General features: G+C 44.1%; 1 protein-coding gene across 10 annotated transcripts in view; it reads left to right on the top strand.

Moving 5' to 3' along the window:
- The window catches only part of AMOT (angiomotin), a 102,324-nt gene that overhangs the window by 15,073 nt on the left and 64,370 nt on the right, over nucleotides 1-22,881 (top strand). For 4 of the 10 annotated variants that reach the window (XM_019668961.1, XM_019668957.1, XM_019668962.1 and 1 more), the window contains exons 3-8: nucleotides 1,900-2,048; nucleotides 4,229-5,162; nucleotides 13,377-13,866; nucleotides 17,989-18,133; nucleotides 18,981-19,073; nucleotides 21,578-21,723. In XM_019668961.1, the coding sequence (XP_019524506.1) occupies nucleotides 4,291-5,162; nucleotides 13,377-13,866; nucleotides 17,989-18,133; nucleotides 18,981-19,073; nucleotides 21,578-21,723 (1,746 nt within the window). In that variant the 5' untranslated portion in view covers nucleotides 1,900-2,048; nucleotides 4,229-4,290. Of the gene's footprint in view, nucleotides 1-1,899; nucleotides 2,049-4,228; nucleotides 5,163-8,477; nucleotides 8,627-13,376; nucleotides 13,867-17,988; nucleotides 18,134-18,980; nucleotides 19,074-21,577; nucleotides 21,724-22,881 lie in introns of those variants that run through there. The other 6 variants (XM_019668963.1, XM_019668958.1, XM_019668959.1 and 3 more) reach the window with 6 other exon arrangements.

Below are 22,881 nucleotides of genomic sequence, written 5' to 3' on the forward strand. Positions count from 1 at the left end.
GCCCACTGCAGCAGGGGCTGCAGCCTACACTGTCGCCGGCGACTCACGGCAGCCCAGCTCCAGGTCGAGCTGTTGTTCACCATCTTAGTGTAGAGGGCGCAGCATCACTGGCCCTCATGTGGGATCCGAACCGGGGCCCTGCTGCTCAGAGCTGGCGTCCCAAGCCAACTCTTAAACAACATGCCCCTTGGCCAGCCCTCACTTTTTGTTGTTGTTGTTGTTGGCAACATTGCAAGGAAATAATGCTAAAGTAATCACTGTGTGGTTTTGTGGATTTTTTTTAATTGGGGGGAATTGGGGGAGGGGAACAGTGTTGTGGAATTGGGGACGGGGACCAGCCAAGTTGTTGTTCTTCAGTCTTTTTTGTGGAGGGCGCCAGTCTCCATCTGGCTGCCTGTTGGCAGCTTGTGGCCTCTAAGCTCAAGGTGCTGTGGGCGCAGCCACCATCCCATGCAAGAGTTGAACCAGCAGCCTTGTTGTGAAGAGCGCACGCTCTATCCACTGAGCCATCTGGGTGGCAGCTCAGCTCAAGGTGCCAAGTTTAGTCTTAGTTGCGGGCGGGCGTAGCCCACCATCGAACAGGCAGTCTTTTTGTTAGGAGCATGTGCTCTCACCAGCTGAGCCATTCTGCCCCCTGTTGGCAGCTCAGCGGCAGCTCAGCTGGGGTGCAGCGTCACTGGCCCCTGTGGGAATTGAACCAGCGGCCCTGGTGCTCAGAGCTCGCATTCTTAAGCTAACTCTTTACTAACTGAGCCACTTGGCCAGCCCTGTGGATTTTTTTTTTTAACTTGGATGTTTTGGACATGCTCCCAAAATACAAAGACACTTGTTTGCTTCCTTTGCATTGCCTTGCTCTTCAAATGGTGTGTCTGGTGAAGATTAAAGCCTTTCCTTTAAGTCATATGAGTGAGTCATGGCTCAGCCGGGATGGAAAATAGGGATGTGGATCATGTGCATCTCATCTAAACACAAACTCCTCAGTTTGATTACCATTTTGGTTAGAACTGCAGGCTTTTTTAAAGCAGTAATTAGAAATGAGGACTATTTCAAATCCATATCTGGTGGGTGTTTGCATCTAGCCTCTATAGTGTGAGCCTAGTCTTTTCCTTTTGCGGACAAACTGGGGCAGTGGAAGTGCTGAAAAAGCAAGTGGAAGCATCTTCTCCTTGAATAAGAAGGGTTGCTGCTGTACGTTGATAAGGGCAATTGCTTTGCTACTCCAGTTAGAATGGATGGGCTGTTGATCAGATTGTAAGCTCTGTGAGGTCAGGAACTATATGTTGTGTGTCTTTTGTATCCCTCACTGTGTTCCGCATGAGGCAGGCAATTGTCTAGAATAGCCAGTATGCAATAGACACTTAATGACTTGATTAAAAAGGAGTTTGGGTGTTCTTCTGCCCATCAGAGACTGTGGCAGTTAAATTGGGAGCTTCACTGAGCATTCTGTCTTTGACCAAAAACCTACCTTCTCATGACTGCCTTTCCTTCTGGGATGTGGGCCAGTGAGCCTGTTTCACCTTCTCTGCTACAGATAACAGATTAAAGGTGCATCCTACAGGTGACAGTGGTTATGGCTTTTGTCATCACCCACCATTCTAATTCAGAGTGGAAACAGTGACTTTTGGGGGCTGTGAAGCTAGAACAGAGCAATTGTTTCCAGCCTCAGACCTGAACATTTCTATCCCCTGGAGACTGGCTGACCTCCTGAACACACTGGTGGAAAGAGAGGGTTTTTTTTTGTCCTGGTGTAAAAGGACTCTGTCAGTCATATAAAGGGCAAGCACATGGGAGAACAAGTCATTCCTTTGGAAGGACTGGTTTGGTTAACTGTTGGCCATTGGTGGCAAAATAGAAACGACATTTTTATTTCTCCCTCCCTCCCCCTCCTGAACATTTCAGAGTGACCAGTGGTTGGACTCTTGGCGGCGCTTACCCTGAACCTGAGTGTTAGGGGAGAGGGAATCTGCCGTTGCGGTTTCTGGAGCTGCTCATAAGCAAGAATTCCCTATCCTGATCAAGGCTTTAAGCCTAAAAGAAAGCAGAAATAGGTATGGACTACTGGTGTGTGTGCGTGTGAGCCTGTGTGTGTGCAGGGTATGGCGGGTGTGGAATGGGAAGGGGTGGTGTACTCTTCAGTGTCTGGGGCCGCTCAATGTCTGGATTTCCCTGCCTTGCAGAAGGGGTTTATAAGTGATTTCGTTGTAACCATACATGCTTGCTTTTCCATTTTTTGAGAAAAGTAGTTTGATAATCTTCTTACAGTTTTGGGCACCAAAAGAGATTTATATGTCAGCCTATCAGAAAATCCCAATCTGACAGTTTAAATACAAGAGTCCCACTGGGAGGGAGGGAAAGGGGACTAGAGGGCAGGTTCTTCAGCCCCTTGGTGTGCGCTTCCCTAAAGAATATGGCGAATGGGCCTTAAAAGGGGCCTTTGGAAGGTTAACTGTGAGGTTCAACTGCTCTATACAATAACTGGAAACCAGGTAGCAGTAATCATGTAAGAAGTGCGAAAGGAGAGAAGATGACCTTTCTCCATCTACTATACACATTTTCTGGATCACCCCCTGAAAAACTAAAGGAGTGAGCGACATGTTGCCAGAGAGTGTGGAGGCTATTTAATGTAGAAATTGGCCTGGTAGCCAGTATTCCTCAGCTAGGAACCTGAGGCTGGTTAGGTTGACCTTTATTGTGCCTTTTTGTGTGCCATCATGCCCATTCTCCAACACTACTTAAGATCCTTAGAGTGAACGTTTCATTGTTGAACATTGATATTGAATTGCAGTTCTTGAGATCTTGTTTAGAGATTCTAGAGGGGGAGTGCAGCTACTCGTATACCCTTGACTGAAGAACGGTCCTCTCCTCTATGGGGGGAAGGTCGTCCTCTTCAACCAAGTGGACAGCTTCAGGAGGGATGCACATGGAGCGGTGAGGGAGGAAGGGGACACCCGCCTTGCCAGCCAGATCAGCCAAATCAACCCTGGCAATCAGTGGGGTGACAGATGTCAAAGCCAGATTGCGTTCACATCCTGAATTGCAGTTCTTAACATGACAGATTCTGTCCAAAGATTTCTTGAGCTTTCTCATGAGTCTGTGTGTAGCATACCATGGAGAGAAGGAAGGGAAGGGAAGGGGAAGGGGGAAGGGAAAGGGGAGGGAGGGGAAGGGAGAGGAAGGGAGATCAAGGGAGGTCACCTACTACTGTTTTTTAGGTGGGGGAACAGAAGACAAGAAAAGGAGAATCAATTGCTTAAGTTACCCTTTAAACCCATGAGGTGCTTATATTTGAATCTTGCGTTGTCTTACTACTGATATCTGTTTCACTCAATCCACATTACTTACTTAAGAATTCGTGGTGGTTGTGGTGGTGGGGCTGGTGGGTGCTGGTGGTGGTCCCGGTGGGATATTTTAATCATAACCTTTCTAGAAAGATGACCTTTTTATTTTTCAAATTCTAAATGCTGTCAGAGGCACCCTTCAAATGAAAGAGGGTTTCCCCTTTAAGCATCTCCTACCCAACAACAACAACAAAATCTCAAGAACAATTCCTGGATAGCTGAAAGAGAAACTGTCAATAACAATTATCCCAAGCACTTCTCTTACTAAGCCAAGGAGCATCCAAAATGGACAATACAAAAAGGATTTATTTTTTTTTTTAAAAAGATAGGTTTCAGAGAAAATGATTTGCATCAGCTGGGGTCATTTTTATCTGGTGCAAGCCAAGCTCTCTTCACTTTTTATTTATTTTACTTATTTGGCATTTTGTATCATTCTTCACATGCTGAACTGCTTTACAGATCCTGCCTGTGGGGACACGACTCCCCACTGACCTGCCCACACTCCCACAGCCATAAGAGTTGGATTTTTCATTTAAATAGAATATGGAGAGATGAACTTTGTGAGTAAGGGCCTAGGAAAATTGTCCTACTCTGATCACCTTACTTGACTGCTCCAGGTTAGCCCAGTCCTCTTAGGAGTTAAGTCAAGATTGAATATTTAAGCCATACTAAAAATGAAAGAGAAAATAGAGAGCTCTTATGCCTCCAAATTCCTCATCTTATCAATGCTAGAGCCAGGAGTCGCCAACAATTAATTGATTAATTCTGGATTTGATTATCTACTCTGTCTCTGCAATGGAGTCCTCACCCCCAAATACCTATTTTCTTCCCCTTTAGAGGAATGATGTATCCATCCACTGGGTGTTAAGCTTCCTGTTTCCCCTTCCTAGGTCAAGGGCAGCCCAGGTGCCCAATTTCTCTCTCTCTTCACAAGGCACCACCGGCAATAGAGATGAGAAACGCTGAAGAACAGCCAGGTGGAGGAACCACGGTATTACAGCGTCTGCTACAGGAGCAGCTTCGCTATGGCAATCCTAATGACAATCGCAACCTGCTTGCCATACACCAACAAGCCACAGGGAATGGCCCTCCTTTCCCCAGTGGCAGTGGGAACCCAGGTCCTCAGAATGATGTGCTGAGTCCCCAAGACCACCACCAGCAGCTTGTGGCACATGCTGCTCGACAGGAACCGCAGGGGCAGGAAATTCAGTCAGAAAACATCATTATGGAGAAGCAGCTTTCCCCGCGAATGCAGAATAACGAAGAACTCCCGACCTATGAGGAAGCCAAAGTTCAGTCCCAGTACTTTCGGGGCCAACAGCATGCCAGTGTTGGAGCTGCCTTCTATGTCACTGGAGTCACCAACCAGAAGATGAGGACTGAGGGACGCCCATCAGTGCAGCGACTTAATCCTGGGAAGATGCACCAGGATGAGGGACTCAGAGACCTTAAGCAAGGACATGTCCGCTCTTTGAGTGAACGACTAATGCAGATGTCACTGGCCACCAGTGGAGTTAAGGCCCATCCACCTGTTACCAGCGCTCCCCTCTCCCCACCACAAGCCAATGACATCTACAAGAATCCCACGAGTTCCAGTGAATTCTACAAGGCCCAAGGACCACCTCCCAGCCAGCATAGCCTGAAGGGCATGGAACACCGAGGCCCCCCACCAGAGTATCCCTTCAAGGGCATGCCACCCCAGGCTGTAGTGTGCAAGTCCCAAGAGCCAGGGCACTTCTATAGTGAGCATCGTGTGAACCAGCCAGGGAGAACAGAGGGGCAACTGATGAGGTATCAGCACCCCCCTGAGTATGGCGCAGCCAGGTAAGAGAGCTCCCTTTCTGTGATTTCCCGACCTCCTCCCCAGCCAGCTTCTGCTGTGTGTGGGGAGTTTTAAGGGAAGCATGGGCAGGCGTTTGTTACAACAGACTCTGCAATGCATGGCTGGCCTCTGACTTAGTAAATTTTCTGCCAACCTGAATTTCTAGCCATAATTAACACTGTATTAACATTCCTTTAACTTTCTAGGTTGAGCATGGCCTCAACTACCTAGTGGATAAACAGGAGCACAAGTCTTTTTTTTTTTTAATATTTTATTGGGGAATTTTGGGAGGGGAACAGCGCTGGGGAACTGGGGGAAGGGGAACAGACACGTTGCTGTCCTTTTGTTCTTCAGTCTAGTTGTGGAGGATGTCGCTTCACTGGCCCACGTTGGTATCATCATTGCGCTCTTCCTGGGTGAGGCAGATTAGTCGCCGGCCTCTGGACTGACGCTCACGGCGGCTCTTGGCAGCTCACGCCGGCTGCTGGCCGCTCACACTGGCTGTAGGCCACACACAGTAGTTTATGGCAGCCCACTGCAGCAGGGACTGCAGCCTACGCTGTCGCCGGCGACTCACGGCAGCCCAGCTCCAGGTCGAGCTGTTGTTCAGCATCATAGCTGTAGAGGGCAGTGTCACTGGCCTTCATATGTGGGATCCGAACCAGGGCCCTGATGCTCATAGCCAGCGTCCCAAGCCAGCTCATAACCAACGTGCCACTCGGCCGGCCCAGGAGCACAAGTCTTGATTTCAGCAGCTATTTGCTGTCCTGTCTCCAAGGATACTAAAGGGTCAGTGTTCCTCATCTTTTGAGTTATTAAGCCCTTCCTTGAGGAGCAGAAGCAAATTATCTTGGACTTTAATTAATCTGGAATATCCTGTCACTTCTACTTATTTCCCTCCACAAAACTCTCATCACATATTTTTGTGAACACATCTTTCTGCAGAATTACCATGATTCTTGCGGACACTAAAGAAACACCCAGATATTACTGTGTGTGGGGGAACTGTATATGTGTAGGTTCAGAATATAACTTGTCTTATACTTCCTTGCAGTTTATGAAGTCTGGATTGCTTCATCTATCTTCTGTAGAGATTTTGTTAGTTGCCTGTCATGTTTTTAAACATCTAAATGAAATTCATATCATATTATATAGAAATTTTGGTCAGATCCTAAATTGTAGAAGGAAAAAATATATCCATGACTAATGTACCACTTGCTGTTAGTTCAGGAGGACTGCTTCTTATATTGATTTCTTCCTAAATATACTTCTGAATTATTCAAGGGCCCACTGTATCAACCAGACCTTATGATTCCATGACTCTATTTTTTGTTCCTATAGGGACGATGTCTCTGATCGTTACTAGTATCTCAGCATATGGGGCAGGGGGAACGGAACATTTCAACCATGGGCAACAGTGATGGAAGTTATGTGGTGTTCCTGCCATTGCCGCAGCTAATAGGTGGCCATGAAGTTTGAAGTTCCCTGGGCCTAGGGTGGCCTTTTCCATAGGGACCCCCAGACTAGGCCTGCAATCTGTTTGACACATAACACTGCCTCCTGTCCCCTTTTCACTCCTTTGGGAAAGAACCTCTTGACTTGAAGTTCATAGGGTGACTCAGGAGGCAAAGCAGTCAGGGGGTGGAGTTGAGGTAAGGTAGGAGAATGAACCTGGCATTCCCTGGTATTTCATTTTTCTCCCCTTCTAGGTCCATTTTTTAGCCAGAGGCAATTCACTTTGGACTCCACCCCTAACTTGGCCAGTTTAGAATTTTGTTTTTCCTTAACCCAGGTTGATTTCCTAACCTTTTTTTCAACCTCTTCTATGCAGCTTTCAAAGGTCAGGAGCCTAAGTTCTGATAAGTGGCTTGGAACAGGAAATTGGGTAACAGATAGGGCCCTTCCAGTTTAAATGAGAATAAGAATCCAATTCCCATCTGCCCAATGAAACGGAAGACCAAGGGAAGGGTTGGCCTGTTGGATTGCTTAGCTTAGTAGAAATGTGTCCAAGCCAGCAAAATGTCAATGAAGCTGGGGTTTTTTTTGTTTTGTTTTGTTCTTCCCATCAGCATGGAAGAGTCGGTGGGACTGTCTCCTGTATGTGGATGGGCTGACGTTTGTTACCTTGTGGGAGGGGAGTATGCTGGCTGGAGTGTGGAGCAGAATCCAAAGCCCCGCTCAGCACATGGCTCACCTTCCCAGGAAAGCTGTTTTCAGAATTCATTCACCAGTATTGTTTGTGATCTGAAATGACTCCCACAGTGTTTGAAGCTAGATGAAAAAGCTCTTTGGTCTGCTTAAATAAATAATAAGGAACCCAAAGAGGGATTTTTTTTTCTTCCCATACTGATTAAACCACCCAAGAAATTTAGCTGCATACATTTTACAGGAAGATATGCGTATTTTCTCCTCCCTCCTACATTATCTGTGGATCTGTTTTCCTATCCCCTAAAGCAATAGAGCCCATGCTGATTACCATCTCTCTTGAGCAGCATTTTAATATACAGGTTTGCCCTAACAGTTTTTTTTTCTCTATGGGAGAGGAACAGGTGCTTGTTATGCTCGATGAATAATCAAACTTAAAACGTTCCTAATCGGAAGATGTTCTATGTGACGTTTGGGTCTGCATCAGACAAATTCTGGCAATAAAATGTTTGCCAGGCATTGGGTGAGGGAGTGGCACCTATTGACAAATTACTGGCAAGGGAAAGTAGTTGAACTGCTTCCCAGGAGTGTACGCTTTTAGGTGGTGACACATTTGTCCTACTAGCTGCCTTTAAACAAGTCGCTAGACAGTTTGTGAGTACCTTTCCAAGTAACTGCTGCTAGCACCAAATAATTAGAAGACGAAATTCTTAGTTCTTAATCCACAAATTACAGATCAGGATACAAAACAAGCTCTTTGAACAAATTGCTACTCATAAAACAGCAATTTGCCTTTAGAGGTGCAGTGAAATGCTGGACATTTGCTGTTAAAATGAACAAAATGTTATAAACAATATTTTTATTACTACATCTTCTCTATGCCCTCCTCCCCAGTTAAAAAATAAATATCCTGAATGCCCAGAACTCCAGATGGGAAACAAGGCCCAGCCATGTGCAGAATTAAAAATTTTCTGAATCTTTGTCTTTTTAAGTGCTGAGCCTTTTCTGCATCTGGGGTTTATACATTTATCAACTGCTTTTAAAAATTAAATCCTTTCTGTTTGTAAAGCAGCCACCTCCTTTCAATTGTTGAAATCATGCCCAGATCTAAGGTTTCTTGAAATCCTTGTTGAGTGGAATCTAAGGGTGACCTAACTTTGTAGTTCAGAACAGAGCTGATTGTGCAAGAGAAACAATCCGGAATTTGCAGCCCTCTCCAGGATTCACATATTCACCCTGACAGAGCCTGGGAAAGTCACAGTTTCTGTGGGGAGAATAAATTGAGTTCCAGACTATTGGTGGCACCTGCTCTGGTGAGAGTGTGAGTGTGTGGGCCTCTACATGTGTGGGCTGGGAGTGTGTAGTATCTGTGTGTGTGTGTGGGGGTGTGTGTGGCTGGGGAGGGCAGGGGCTCCCAGTCAGTGAGGTGGCAGGGTGGGAGGCACTATGTCAACTAGATAAACAGGCTTTGCTTTTGCTTTCCCTTTGCATCTTTGCAAACTCTCTCTGGGAGGGAGTTCCCCCAGCTTTGGAGGTATGCTGATTTTAGTCATTGGTCTCTGTCCTGCCTGTATGCCATGTCCTCCTTTCTGCAGATCACCAGGGACCCAGATTGTTTTAGGAAGGGGCAGGATGAAGAGAGGGAAGGGGCAGGGAGGCAGGTCAGGGCTTCCATTAGATCATGTGATTCTATTGTCTGCTGGCCGCCTGTTCCTGGTTAATGTGTCAGTGAGGAGAGATTCATGCTGCTGTGCTGTATAAGGACCTGGGGAGTGTGCCGCTCACGCAGCCGCCACCTTTATTATTACTCTCACTGTTATTATTATTTAATCTTGAGTGTAGTTTTGCTTCCTCTGACATCCCTTTAGCTCTCTGGCACCCCTGTCATTCCTCAGTCCCCTCTGCTCAGGGGGATCTTCCCAAGAGTGTTAATACTGACCTGCTTTTGTTTAGTGGTGGGCGAATGCTGGAGCCCAGATGGAGTTCCTTGGCTGGAGGGCTTTCTCTCCCTTTGCAACTGCCCAAGCCTTGCTTCGTGTTTGCAAACCTGCCAGGGACAGACTGCCTTGGTTTTCCCAACATCACGATGCACTGAAATCTGTTTCCTTTTCCAGCCTGGGGAACCCGAGGGGCAGCTGCCTTGTTTCCACTTATCTATATGCAGAGCCAGAGTTATGGCCAGGGCCGCTGCAATCCTGGGCTTATCTGACTCCAGAGACCTCTTTCCAGAGACCTTGTGGTCTCCTTCTTCTCCATGTGCTTGTCCAGGGCACGGAGCAGGGAGGCTTTAGGCCTTTAAGCAGGAAGGAGGCCAGTGTCAGGTCTGTTTGAAAGTCCTGGGCTGCTGTTGGGGACTTGGGGAGGTGGGGCAAAGAAGCCCAGTTCTTAACTGGGCATTCAGTCTTTAAAAGAGAACAACTCCCAGGCCTTGGGTTTCCAAATCCTGGCAATGAGGATGAAGGTTAATATGGTTGTTTTTCCCTTAAAATTTGAGAGCTGGATTGAAGAACATGAAATGTAAGCCCCTCTTTTCTGCCCACGATATCCAAAAGTCCCTTCAAATTCCAGGACATTATATTTGACTCCAGGGGTATAGATAGAGATAGATAATAGATGATGTAGCTATAGATATAGATGATATAGATATAGATGATATAAATATAGATATCTAGGGATAGATTTAGATATTAATATAAATGTGTTATATATAGCATATATAATATAATGTATACTATATATAATATACATTATAATATACATTGTATTATTATATTATTATAATATATACTATATGTTATAAATTATATTAATATCTATATCTCTCCCTAGGTAGCTATATCTATCTATTTATCTATCTATCATAATAGCTTTTACTCAGAGAGGAAGGAGAGCACACAGTCCATTTTATCTCTGAGGAAACTGAATATTCACAGTATGGAAAATGGAGAAAGACTCTTCCCCAAATAAGTTTATAAACAGCTCCCAGGCTTTTGATTGTATGAATGCTTTGAGTTCTTGGAAAGAAAATTTATGTATGGTAGCAACTTTTCAGTTGTAAGCATGAGATCCATGTAAATTCCTCTAACCTCAAATAGTTCACTTGCTTTCTTTAATATTCAGCAATTATTTTAATGACATATGTATGAAACTGGAAGAATGTGGGTACATCAGAGGCATTGATGTGGCCAAGAGACAGAACCTAGGGTTTGAGCAGGTTTGAGGGCTTTGTTGAACATCTTGGCAATTCGGTATCTATGAGGAAGTATTTGGAATTATTTTTATTTTTTTATTTTTGTAAAGATTTTTATTGGGGAATTGGGGGCAAGGAACAGTGTTAGAGAATTGGTGAAGGGGACCAGCCAAGTTGTTGTTCTTCAGTCTTTGTTCTGGAGGGCGTCAGTCGCCATGTGGCTGCCTGTTGGCAGCTCGTGGCCTCTAAGCTCAAGGTGCTGTGTTCAATCTTAGTTGCGGTGGGTGCAGGCACCATCCCATGGGGGAGTCGAACCCAGCAGCCTTGTTAAGAGCACATGCTCTATCCACTGAGCCATCCAGGTGGCATCTCAGCTTAAGGGGCCGAGTTCAATCTTAGTTGCGGGTGGACATAGCCGTCATCCCGTGCGGGAGTTGAACCCAGCAGCATTGTTGTTAAGAGCACATGCTGTATCCACTGAGCCATCCGAGCGGCAGCCCAGCTCAAGGTGCCAAGTTCAGTCTTAGTTGTGGGTGGCCGTAGCCCACCATTGAACAGGCAATCTTGTTGTTACACCAGCTGAGCCATCCTGCCACCTGTTGGCAGCTCAGAGATAGCTCAGCTCGAGCACAGCATCACTGACCCTTGTGGGAATCGAACTGGTGGCCCTGTTGCTCAGAGCTCATGCTCTTAAGCCAACTCTTAACGAACTGAGCCACTCAGCCGGCCCTGGAATTATTTTTGTAGCTGTAGAAAGCTCTGATAGTGAAAATCTATTGTAGGGGTAGATACATTAACAATAATGATAATTGGAGTGTGTGTGTGGGAGGGATGTGCTTTACAGCATCTGGAATGCCAGTTAAAAGTGAATTGCTCCTGGTGATTTGTCCCCATTCTACCATGAATTTTATGCAATTTAGTGCAAAGATTAAATGGATATCCCATAAGCAAAATCACTAACCAGGTGAACCTATCTCACTGGGAGGTACATAAGAGACTGAATTCCTATTGAGCTAAAAAAATGAGAAGAGCCCAGTATTTGTATAATTCATTTGCAACCTCAGGAACAAAACAGATTCATGCAGATTAAGTAACTTGAGCAAGGTTACACAGCTAGTAAGCAGTAGAAAAGTTTCCGAACTCTGTTGGGATCCAAATCCTATGCTCTTAGCCATCTGTCTTCCCTGGATTGAGAAATATCAACTGTAGGACAAGCATCCATAGGATGTGGGAGTATAAAAGGTTAGTTGGGCATGGGCTGGGGGGTGTGAATAAGCTTTTTGTCTTTAGTGTATATTGACATATTCTTCCTGATATTGATGCTGGTGGAAGTGATTGATTCACATACTGTTTCTTTTAATGGCTAATAGTGCAAAAATGGGAGAGCCATATTAAATAATGTATCAAAGTTATCTTTCTGGAACTTTCTATAAACAATAGTGTAGGAATCTGAATATTAGTTCATGGAAATCAGTGTATTATGGTAGTGGATAGAGCCTGAAAATGAGAATTGGGAAACAAGGGTTCAACCATGGCACTACCAGTAACTCACTGTGTAATGTTTGGCAGATTGCTTCCCCTCTCTGGACCTCAGTTTCCACCTGTCCAATCACAGAGTTGGACTAAATGATTTCTTTAAGGCCTTTCCAGTTCTTACATTTTGTGATGCAAAAAATCAAATATAGTATGATAGTGTTGCCTGTAATTCCCTCCAAGTCATGATATTATTACTGCTAATAGGCATCAGTCAATTATTAATATCAATAATTGTTTGGTATCTCTAATGTAATAAGGATGTACATATTCTCAAGTAATTTTTTGTGTATATATGTATTATCAAAACAGGTGCAGAGAGCAAAATAAGGGGTGTTTTAAAATATATTTTTAATATTTCAGTTATAGTTGACATACAATATTATATTAATTTTAGGTGTACAACATAGTGATTCGTTATTTATAAAACTTATGAAGTGATCACCCCGATAAATCTAATACCCATCTAACACCATACATAGTTATTACAGTATTGTTGACTGTATTTCTAATGTATCCATCCCCATGACTATTTTGTAACTACCAATTTGTACTTCTTAAGTCCTTCCCTTTTTTCAGCCTGCCCCCAACTTCCCTCCCAGCTGGAAATCATCAAAATGTTCTCTGTATCTAAGAGTTTCTTTCTGTTTTGTTTGTTCGTTTATTTTTTTTTAGATTTCACATGTAAGTGAAATCATATATCATTTGTTTTTCTCTGTCTGACTTACTCCATTCAGCACAATATCCTCTTAAGTCCATCCAGGTTGTTGCAGATGGCAAGGTTTTATTCTTTTTTATGGCTGAGTAATATTCCATTGTATATATGTACCAGTGTTTCTTTATCCATTCATCTGTTGATGGACACTTAGGTTGTTACATGAGAGGTGGTTTTGACTGTTGTTTGCTGTTTCCTTCTGGGCAAGAGGGACATATTTTCTAAATTTGACTCTTTATGTGTGCCAGACCATACATAGAATGTCAGAAAAAGTTTAGATTAAAATAATGAGGTGGAAGGTGGAAATTACCTTGCAGAAGACTTATTTAATATGCTTTAACTTGAGCACTGACTGTACAAGCATACATAATTTTGATTTTCACAAAGCGGAGTTTGAGATCATCTGGTTCAATCCTCCATGGGATCACATCTCTGTCTGTCAGCCAATCACGGAAGGTCAGGCTTGGAAAGGACAGTAGGGGTCTTTGCAGAGATCCCTAACACTGCCTGCTACTCATGTTGGAGGTGTCCTGGGGGCACTGGAAGCCTCCCCATCTCATTTTTTGTGCCCTTCTTTCTGCCCCAGTGCCTTCAGAGAGAGCTTAATATTGGCATGCCCTCCGTGTTTTACAGGCCAACACAGGACCTCTCACTGCCGTTGTCAGCCAGGACCTCTCAGCCTCACAGTCCTACTTCTTCCCTCACATCTGGGGGTTCCTTGCCCTTGCTGCAATCTCCACCATCCACTAGATTATCTCCTGCCCAACACCCATTGGTCCTAAACCAAGGAGACCACTCAGCTCACCTACCTAGGCCGCAGCAACATTTCCTTCCTAATCAGGCTCATCAGGGAGATCATTACCGCCTGACCCAGCCGGGCCTGAGTCAGCAGCAGCAGCAGCAGCAGCAACACCACCACCACCATCACCAGCAGCAGCCAGGAGAAACCTATTCAGCTATGCCTAGAGCTCAGCAGTCCTCTGCTTCTTATCAGCCAATGCCAGCAGACCCTTTTGCCATTGTTTCCAGAGCCCAGCAGATGGTTGAGATACTTTCAGATGAGAACCGGAACTTACGGCAGGAGCTGGAAGGATGCTACGAGAAGGTGGCAAGACTGCAGAAGGTGAGGCCCCTGTGTTAGGATATTAGAGTCTCCTTTAAACCTTTTTTGTTTGATATCAATGTAAAAGTCTGCACTTGTGGGTGTCCGCATGATTTTATGGGCAGGTCTTCACAATTCTTATATCTGAAGTTTAGATATGGATCAAACTTTAGGAAAAGCCTCCTGCCTGTCTTTCTAGGAGAAGGAACATTTTACACTTATGCGAGGAGAAAAAAAACCATATTTATACAGTTTTTCCAGAAACCATAGCCCTAAAGAAAACTTAATTGATTGCTTTAGAATTCCAGAACGCAAAGACACTTCTTCATAAGATCAAGAATACTGGTGATGTCTGTGTAGGTAAAGGAACTGCCAGCATAAAGACTTTCTGTCTTGATTATATTTTCCCAAATGCTGAATTTTAATCCTAAATATAAAACCATAGTTCCTAGGAAAAAAAAATCTCCCTACTGAAGTTATATCCTGCTCCTGCCTTGTTCTGGAAACAGCTTCGAGCACTTTTCTGAGTGGGAGTTCCCATGGTAACTCTTTTTCAACACCCCTCCCTTCCTCCTTTTTGCTTTGGTCCTTCCCTACAGCTCAAATTCAACATCTGCTCTCTTTCTCTGGTGTGTATGGGGGTCAGGAGGGGCTTCGCACCACAGCTGGGTGACAGGTGACAGCTCTGGGCTGAGGAAATATTGGGTCTTCGGGAAAGTCATGACACATTTTGCTTTGAAAACCATAGAAAAATACGTCATGACTTTCCCGACGACAACCCAATAGAAAAGGAGTATATGTCCTCAGTTCACATTCTTCCCTGGGCCCCTCCTATCGCCTGCAGCTGGGACTTGAGCTGGTGAGTGCCCTAAGCAAGGAACCTTAGCTCTTGGCTTCCAGGGGCTGTTGGTGCATAGGGTTATGCCTTTGGCAGCCTCTTTGAAGCTTTTGTCATTGTAGAGCTCAAGTGGTTTGATCTCCTGACAATGTAAACTGTTCAGGGAGGTAAGGGTGAAGGTGGGGAAGGGAGGGGAGGTTCCCTGGTATTGTTCAGCAACTCTGTCCTTAGGAGACACCCTTGAGTGGAAATTTCAGGGACCCGCAGAAGCTGAGAATATGTAAACAACAGATCTGAGTCCTTAGGGAGAGAGGAAGTCAGCTAAGTATTTTTTATGTGGCAAAAATGCTTTCCCCCCAGTGTTCCCAAATCAGGATGAGGGTTGCTGGGGTTGAGTGAGAACTGTTTCTCCCTAGCTTGCCACCAATTTTAAATTTTCTCTCTCAGCTCATTTAGCTCTACTCCCCCCCTCCCATCACATTGGTGCAATAAATTGACCATATTCACACACACACTAGATGCAAACTGGTCCGGTTTGGCTGATTAGGTTTAACAGTTAATACCCCTCCCTAAGTATCTATTCAGGGTGGCCTCGACGCCATCTTTGATGCAGTAGCTGAAGGATGAACCCAAATCTTGTATAGGTCCTCTTCATCAAAGGATCCATGGTTAATTTTTGAGGGGTGGGTGGGTGGCAGGAAGAGGGGTATAATAGGATTTGTGTTGTTTGTTTCGCAGTATGAGGAAAGATGCCTCAGCCAAGAGTAATTGGCACAGGTTGGTTATTGGGGGAAGTAAAGGCTGACCCAGTGCTGCAGTAGATGAGAGGCACAGGTCAGGTAGAAGAGGAAAAGGAATGTGGGGAGAATAACGTGGTAGATACTAGCTGGTGCTAGAACAAATAAGACCCGAGGTTCATGAGAGGAATAAGTAAACAGAATAAGCGTGGAAACCCACCACCACTCGCCCTCTTCTCTGCCCCCACCATCACACAGTCCAAACTAGTAGATGTACCCTTAGTGACTTCTTTTCCTGGAAGGTTTTATTGACAGAAGTACAGCTTGCTCTTTTGGAGGGTACAGTATCTACACAGGGAAAGGATTGGTACAAGATCTTGAAATAGTACTACTGAACAACTTGAGTAGAGGGACTGCCTTCCAGGTGTGGCCTTCTGTGAGGAACTGGAAAGCCTTGTACTCTAAAGGCTGCCCAGAGGAGACCAACACCAAGCTGCTCTTTCAAATGGAAATGCTTCTTTTCTCTACTCAGCACTTGAATTTCACACAGAAGCTTTATCAGGCTCAGGCCTTGCAGATCATGTCTCTAAATGCCATTCACCAGTTTTCTCCTTCTGTGCTGCTATCTTGGTGCCATCTGCAAGGAGACAAACACTCTCAAGTCTGCTCTTTTCTGTGGTGTAAACCTCATTTGTTTGCAGGCAGTCCTGCATCAGGCATAATTTTGGAGCTGGGGCAGGTGGAATCTGAGTTGTTTGGTAATCCCACCTTTTCCCCAGTCTTCCACAGGGGGCCTGATATTTCTCTCCACAAAGTACCTTGAGATTTGTTAAGAAGGATAGTGGCAAACTGAGAACAAATGCAGAACGGTTGCAGGAATCATAATTAATTTGAATATTGCTTAATAATCATGGGGTTTATTTGTCTTACACAAATTATATGCAAATATCTATGTAGTTATTATATGTGCAATGAAGCTATACTGGTTCCAGGAAGACTCTGGAGTATAATTTTTTTATTTTCTTCCTGATTTGGGCTGATTCAGGGCAAAACCTTTTCCCTTTGAGGTTTTGTGTTATTTTTTCCATTTTACAAGATTTGCAGGGGTGTCATAAAACTAAACTCAGACCATGAATTTCTGGTCACAAATTTGTACTGGCTTCCCACTGACTATGGAATAAAGTCCAAGTGCGTGGCATTAAAGCCCTTTTATGAGCTGACTCTAGTCTGACTCCAATCTATCTTTGCAGCCAGATCTCACCAGTTTCCCTCTGTGTACCCCACAGTGTCCAGCCAAATGGGACTACTGGTCATTCTAGGAATGCATTCACTCACTCAGAATAGAATACCCTTCCCCTCACCTCTGCTCATTGATATCTGACCCAGCTTTCAGGATCTGACTCTAAATGCCACTCCCTACCTGAAATTGTCCTCCCCTTCCCTTACCCCTAACCAGGAATAACTTATTCCTCACCTGCACTTTATAGCACCTCTACTACTTTTCTTAATATTGTCTCTTTTCCTATATTATTTTACCTAATTAGCTCAAAAGCTCCTTGAGGGCTTTTTGATGATGTCCTCACTCATATTTACAAACCCCACAGTGCCTTAAAGCGTTCTTATAAATATTTGGCCCTTGTTAAATATTTGTTAAATTGAACTGAACTACTACTAGATGAGTTTGAGGCTTAGAGTTTTTACGGTTTGCTTTTGCTGCTAACTTCATCTTGGAAAAGACAGTTTAACTCTGCTCTTTGCTAAAATTGGGAGAGGTATCTTTGCAAAGGCCGAGATCAGGATGATAGAAATAAACATGTGAAAGCCCTTTGTATGCTCTAGAACAGGGTTTGGTCGTCAGAATTTTGAGACAAAAGCCGCCAGGGGTCGGGAAACTGTGGCTCGCGAGCCACATGCGGCTCTTTGGATACGTACCTGTGGCTCTGAAGTAAAATTGAAAATGAAAATAAAACTATCATAGTTTCATTTATACAATTTTTAAAGGCTATTATTCACATAATGGTGATTATGTAAACATGTATTTATGTCTCTTGAATAATTTTTAAATTGTTGTGAAGGACAGGATTGGCTCTTCTAGGGGTCCACAAACTTTTGAGACAGGAACATATTCTAAGAGCTGCATGTGGCTCGCGAGCCGCAGTTTGCCGACCCCTGCTCTAGAATAACGTTGTCTATATTATATGCATTATTTTTATATTCAAAATTAAGAAAATTCTTATTCAGAAATGAAAATCACTTATAACTATACTTACGAAATTTATTCTCTCCTACCACCTTCTCTGAAAGCAGAAACAGGTATTTGTAAAAACCTGGGGAAATATCATGACCCTGTGAGTTAATTACTGAACTTAAGGTTGAATGTATAAGTCCTTTTGGAGATGTTTTCTTTTCTGTGTTACGCTTGCCTGCTGGCTATCTGAAAAAGCCCTGGGAGAAGCCCTCCTTAAGGAGTCACATGTATGTTTTCAGACTATCTTTCCCTCCAGCTCCTACCATCCCTACTATGTTTCCTGTGTTTTGTTTTGTTGTTGTTGTTGTGTTGTTGTTCAGGTGGAGACAGAAATCCAGCGTGTCTCGGAGGCATATGAGAACCTTGTGAAGTCATCCTCCAAAAGAGAGGCCCTGGAAAAAGCCATGCGCAACAAGCTCGAGGGCGAGATTCGAAGGATGCATGACTTCAACAGGGATCTGAGAGGTGAGGGAATCACTTTTGACACACTGGCCAAGATGGTGAAGGGAAGAGCTCAGTCGCATACCTTGAGGCTCTTAGGTTTGTCCAGACCACTAGTATGATCAGTAAATTGCAGGGTATAAACCAGGCTAGGTTTTTGTGACCACAGTAGTACTTGGTCCTAAGCTTGCTTAATCAGAGTGTGATGAGCTGATGTGTTGATCGTACAGTGCCCATCCTGGGACTTCTGGAACTACCTGGCTGACCCACACAATCCGTGCTGCCTCTCTTCCTTTATAGGTTTTACAGAGGCCTGTCTTTGGTAAAGCTTGAAATAGTGATATCCTCCATTGTTTCTAGGATTCCCTCTTTGTATTTTTACCTTAACGTATAACATTGAAGATGGTGAGAAAGAACCACCTTCAAAACTGATGGCCCTGGGGATGTTATTTTTTTATCTTTGGGTTTAGGGCATCTTGTCTATAAAATGAAGGAACTGAACTAGATGCTGCCTATGGTCCCCTTCCAGCTTTGACATTACATGATTTTGAAGACTTTATAATAATTTGGTGCTCTTGCCTGGTGAATGAAAGCTATCATATTCAGGGATAAATTACTTTGTGGAAATTTAGAGTTCTGTACTATGGTTTTGCCAATGGGGACTGAAGCGTTAAGTACTCACCTCCCCTTTCCCTGCCATGGTCTAATGTTGTTTCGGGATCCTCATTTGCAAACCTATGTTTGTGTCACCCATTCCTGTGTAATAAGAAGAAGCAGGCTTGTTTTGCCCAAGATCAGTACTGAGAGGGCCAACAGTACGTGCATGGAAGTTTGTGCATGGGACCCGGTTTATTGTGTCCTAATTCCACAGAGCGTCTAGAGACAGCCAACAAGCAGCTTGCAGAGAAGGAATATGAGGGGTCAGAGGATACCAGAAAAACCATCTCTCAGCTCTTTGCAAAAAGTAAGTCTGAAAGCTTCAGCAGCAGGTATTAATGTGTGGAGGGGAATGAGGTGTGTGAAGAGGTCACACAGTTCTATTTAGCCTTCTAGAACAACCAGGGTAGAGTGCATGTCATTTAGGGAGTGTTTTTCCTGTTCAAGCATGAAGTTGGGAGATTTTAATCTTTTCCTCCTAGCCAAGAAGGCTGTTTGCCACAACATCTAGTCACATCAACATGGCTCCTTCTGTATTAAACAGGAGAAGCCCCTTGAAATCCCTGCTTTTGCCATGGCTCACTGAAAAGGACCTCAGTGACCATGGGGTTCTTTAATGTTGAAGGCATTTATTGTTGAAGCCTCCATGTGCTGGCTCTGGTTGAGATGGGATTTACATGCAGGATTGATGATTAGTGTTTGCAATACCTGACCTGAACCTGGGGCTCCCTTAGTTAAAACACCCTGTATTATTATAATTATACCTTGGTGGATTGCAACTCTGGTTACAGAGTTGGAGGGTATGGTAGAAACCAGAGCTATGTCTCTTATAACAGTGTTTCCTTTGTCAGGAAATACTCCTAGGACTGACAATGAATTAATCCTCTTCTTTATCGGTCCAAAATGGACCCCACCCAGCTAGACAATGCCTCATTCTTTCCAAGTGCCACAATAAATCCAGCAATAAAAACTATACAGTGGATTGACTCCATAGGGAGAATGAGTTCAGGGGAAACAGATGTACTACCCCCACTTCAGCAGATGCCTGTAGTTGGTGTCCCCTACCCCTAGCCTCCCTCGGCGCAGCTCCCAGCTGGAATAGTGCTTGGTGGGGACTCGTCAGGCTCCACCTTTGCTGGGCTTCCACATGACCCTTCCAAGTTACTCCATGCAACTTCCAAGTCAGCTTTTATGAGTCTGTTTGATCTTTACTTGCAGTAATATCTCCCTCCCTTCCTAGTTTGCTCAACTGTGCGCTGGCTTCAGAACTGGGACTTTTTTTTCCTTATTTCCCTGAACCTCCTGTTCCTTTGTCAGTATGTCTTAGAGGAAGGAATGTAGTTTTTCTGGTGTCATCAGTGCCTAGTGTAAATTGTTGTGCAGTTGCTTTTCTGGTGTCATGGTTACCATGGAAGCTAGTTCACAGGTAGAGAGGGTGGCAGCCTCTTAGGACAAACCAAAGCAAAACAAAACAGAAAATGTATGGATTCTTGCCTTGGATCTGCTAGTTGACACTCCTACCTGTGTGAAGATGGCATTTTGGTTGTCCTAGTAGCTCTGCTACTAATTCATAAAATGTGGTAATTTAGCAGATTGAACTATATTAACAGCAGAGTGAAAGACATAAATGTTTCTAGAAGAGAAAAATGAACTCGACTTAGAAGGCAAGGAAGAGGGCATGACTTGTGGCCCCTTAATTTCTTTTACCTTTGGATATCCACAGGGTGCCACATGGTTGGGACTATGGCAGGATCCAAGAAAGCCCTCTTGAAAAGTCTCCCTGGGGAATGTGTTTAAACTACCCTAGAGAAGGCAAACCAACTGGACACTAGGAGAAGGCAGCCTGGTACAGTAGAAAGAGTTTAGAACAACTTAGCCTTAAGTATGGTCTCCACTACTTATTTACCAATTGTGGGACCTTGTACAATTTACTCAAGCCCTCTGAGTCTCTGTTTGCTCATATGTAAAATGAACAAGAGAATAATACCTTCCCTATACTGTTGTTCTGATGATTAAGTTAATACAACATTTGGTATGTAATAAGTATTCAACAAAGATTCGTTTCTTTCCAAGGTACATCTGAATGGATATGTAAAGTCAGAGTGGGAAGGAAGGCAAGGCTACCCTATTAAAGTTTCTCCTACAAACTTGAGTATTAAGGTTTCGAGAGGAAAGGCACTTTACTTCTAAATGAGATGCAAAACTGCTCATTTGAGTTTCTGGTATGAGGTCTGTCTAATTAAAAGGGAAGGAACCTAGAAAGGCATGGGGCATAATTACATGTGTCATGCTCATCTGTAGTTATAATGCAATTCTGGATTGATCTCAGTTAAAAAATAATGTATGTTAATGAATAAAGGGCGGGATTTGAGGTTTTCTATAGTTTATGAAACACCATTTTTAGATCGATTTAATATGCTTTCATGAGGAAACAATGGGGAAATTTAGGGGGGGTCAATTGTTCTTTTGCCAATACAAAACTGTTTGAAGATACAAAATTGAAGAGACAAGCCTACCGGTTCTTTTAATATTTGTGTGTATGTTCTCCTTTCTGTAATACTTTTCATAACAGTTTTTATATCTACTTTCTCATTGCTTCTGCACAACAACCATTGTTAAATGACTACTCTTAATTTACACAGCAAGTTAGTGGTCAACCCAGTAATAGAGTCCAGATCTTGGCTTCCTGGTTCATTTAGCTGTGTGTTAGAACACTAGAATGTTTAGTAATGGGTATGGTTATTAATTTTGCTCAGGTAAGGTTTTGAGCCAGCTCCGGAATGGCAGTGTTGCTATTTCATGTCCTGATAGATAAGGAAAGCCAGCGGGAGAAGGAGAAGCTGGAAGCAGAGCTGGCCACTGCCCGTTCTACCAATGAGGACCAAAGGCGACACATCGAAATCCGAGACCAGGCCCTGAGCAACGCCCAGGCCAAGGTGGTAAAGTTGGAGGAAGAGGTATGTGTAGTTTCCTCAGGCAGCATGGAAGCCTGAGGGTAGAAGAGCTGGGAAGTCAAGGGCACTGGGGGCCCTTCATTTTGGTGAATTGGTAGCTGCACTCTTCCCCAAGAGGAAGGTACCATCTGCTGCTTCTAGTTTAGCTGTGCTATGTGGGTAGACTTTGATTTCTTTTCTCTGCAAGTTCTTTCCTTTTGCTCCAGAATAGAAAATCACCAAGGTCAAGGAGCAATTTCCATTTGCTCATTCCGACAAGCTAATAACCCTCCCGCCAAGTTCTTACTATGGACCTAGCCCTGCCTTAAGCCTGTGACATAAACACACACACACACACACACACACACACACACACACACAGAGTGTCAAAAAATACACATTTTAAGAAAGAAAAAAACAATTAAAATTGTAATAGTCAATATATACTGGTAACAAAAGATGAATACCAGTCACATTTGACTTCTGCACTTACACGCGGTGCTAAAAGTGGTTATCTCAGCGTCCGGACACTTCTGATTACAATGGACTACTGCTTGAGCAACGTTGACCAAAGTGTCCACTTGTATACATTTTTGTCACCCCTGGTGTGTGTGTGTGTGTGTGTGTGTGTGTGTGTCTGTGTGTGTGTATTCCTGCCCTTACATGGCTTTAAAGCTTTATTTTGGAAGGACTAGAAAATGATTTCAGATAAAATTCTTTACAGATCTTGAAATCAAAATGGTCCTTATCTCCCCATGCTCAGTGGGAATTTGAGTCCCTCAGATAAGAAAAATGAATCTTTTTTTTTCAAAGATTTTTTTATTGGGAATTGGGGGATGGGAACAGCCCTGGGGAATTGGGGGAAGGGGAACAGACAAGTTGCTGTTGTTTTGTTCTTCAGTCTAGTTGTGGAGGACATCGCCTCATTGGCCCAAGTTGGCACCATCATTGCGCTCTTCCCAGGCAAGGCAGATCAGTCGTCGGCTTCTGGACGGCAACTCACAGCGGCTGCTGGCCGCTCACGCTGGCTGCTGGCTACACACGGTAGCCCATGGCAACCCACTGCCATAGGGACTGCAGCCTACGCCATCGCTGGTGACTCACAGCAGCCCAGCTCCAGGTTGAGCTGTTGTTCAGCATCTTAGCTGTGGAGGGCAGTGTCACTGGCCCTCATATGTGGGA

This window comes from Hipposideros armiger, unplaced genomic scaffold, assembly GCF_001890085.2.
Source record: "Hipposideros armiger isolate ML-2016 unplaced genomic scaffold, ASM189008v1 scaffold_545, whole genome shotgun sequence".
Lineage (NCBI taxonomy): Eukaryota > Metazoa > Chordata > Mammalia > Chiroptera > Hipposideridae > Hipposideros > Hipposideros armiger.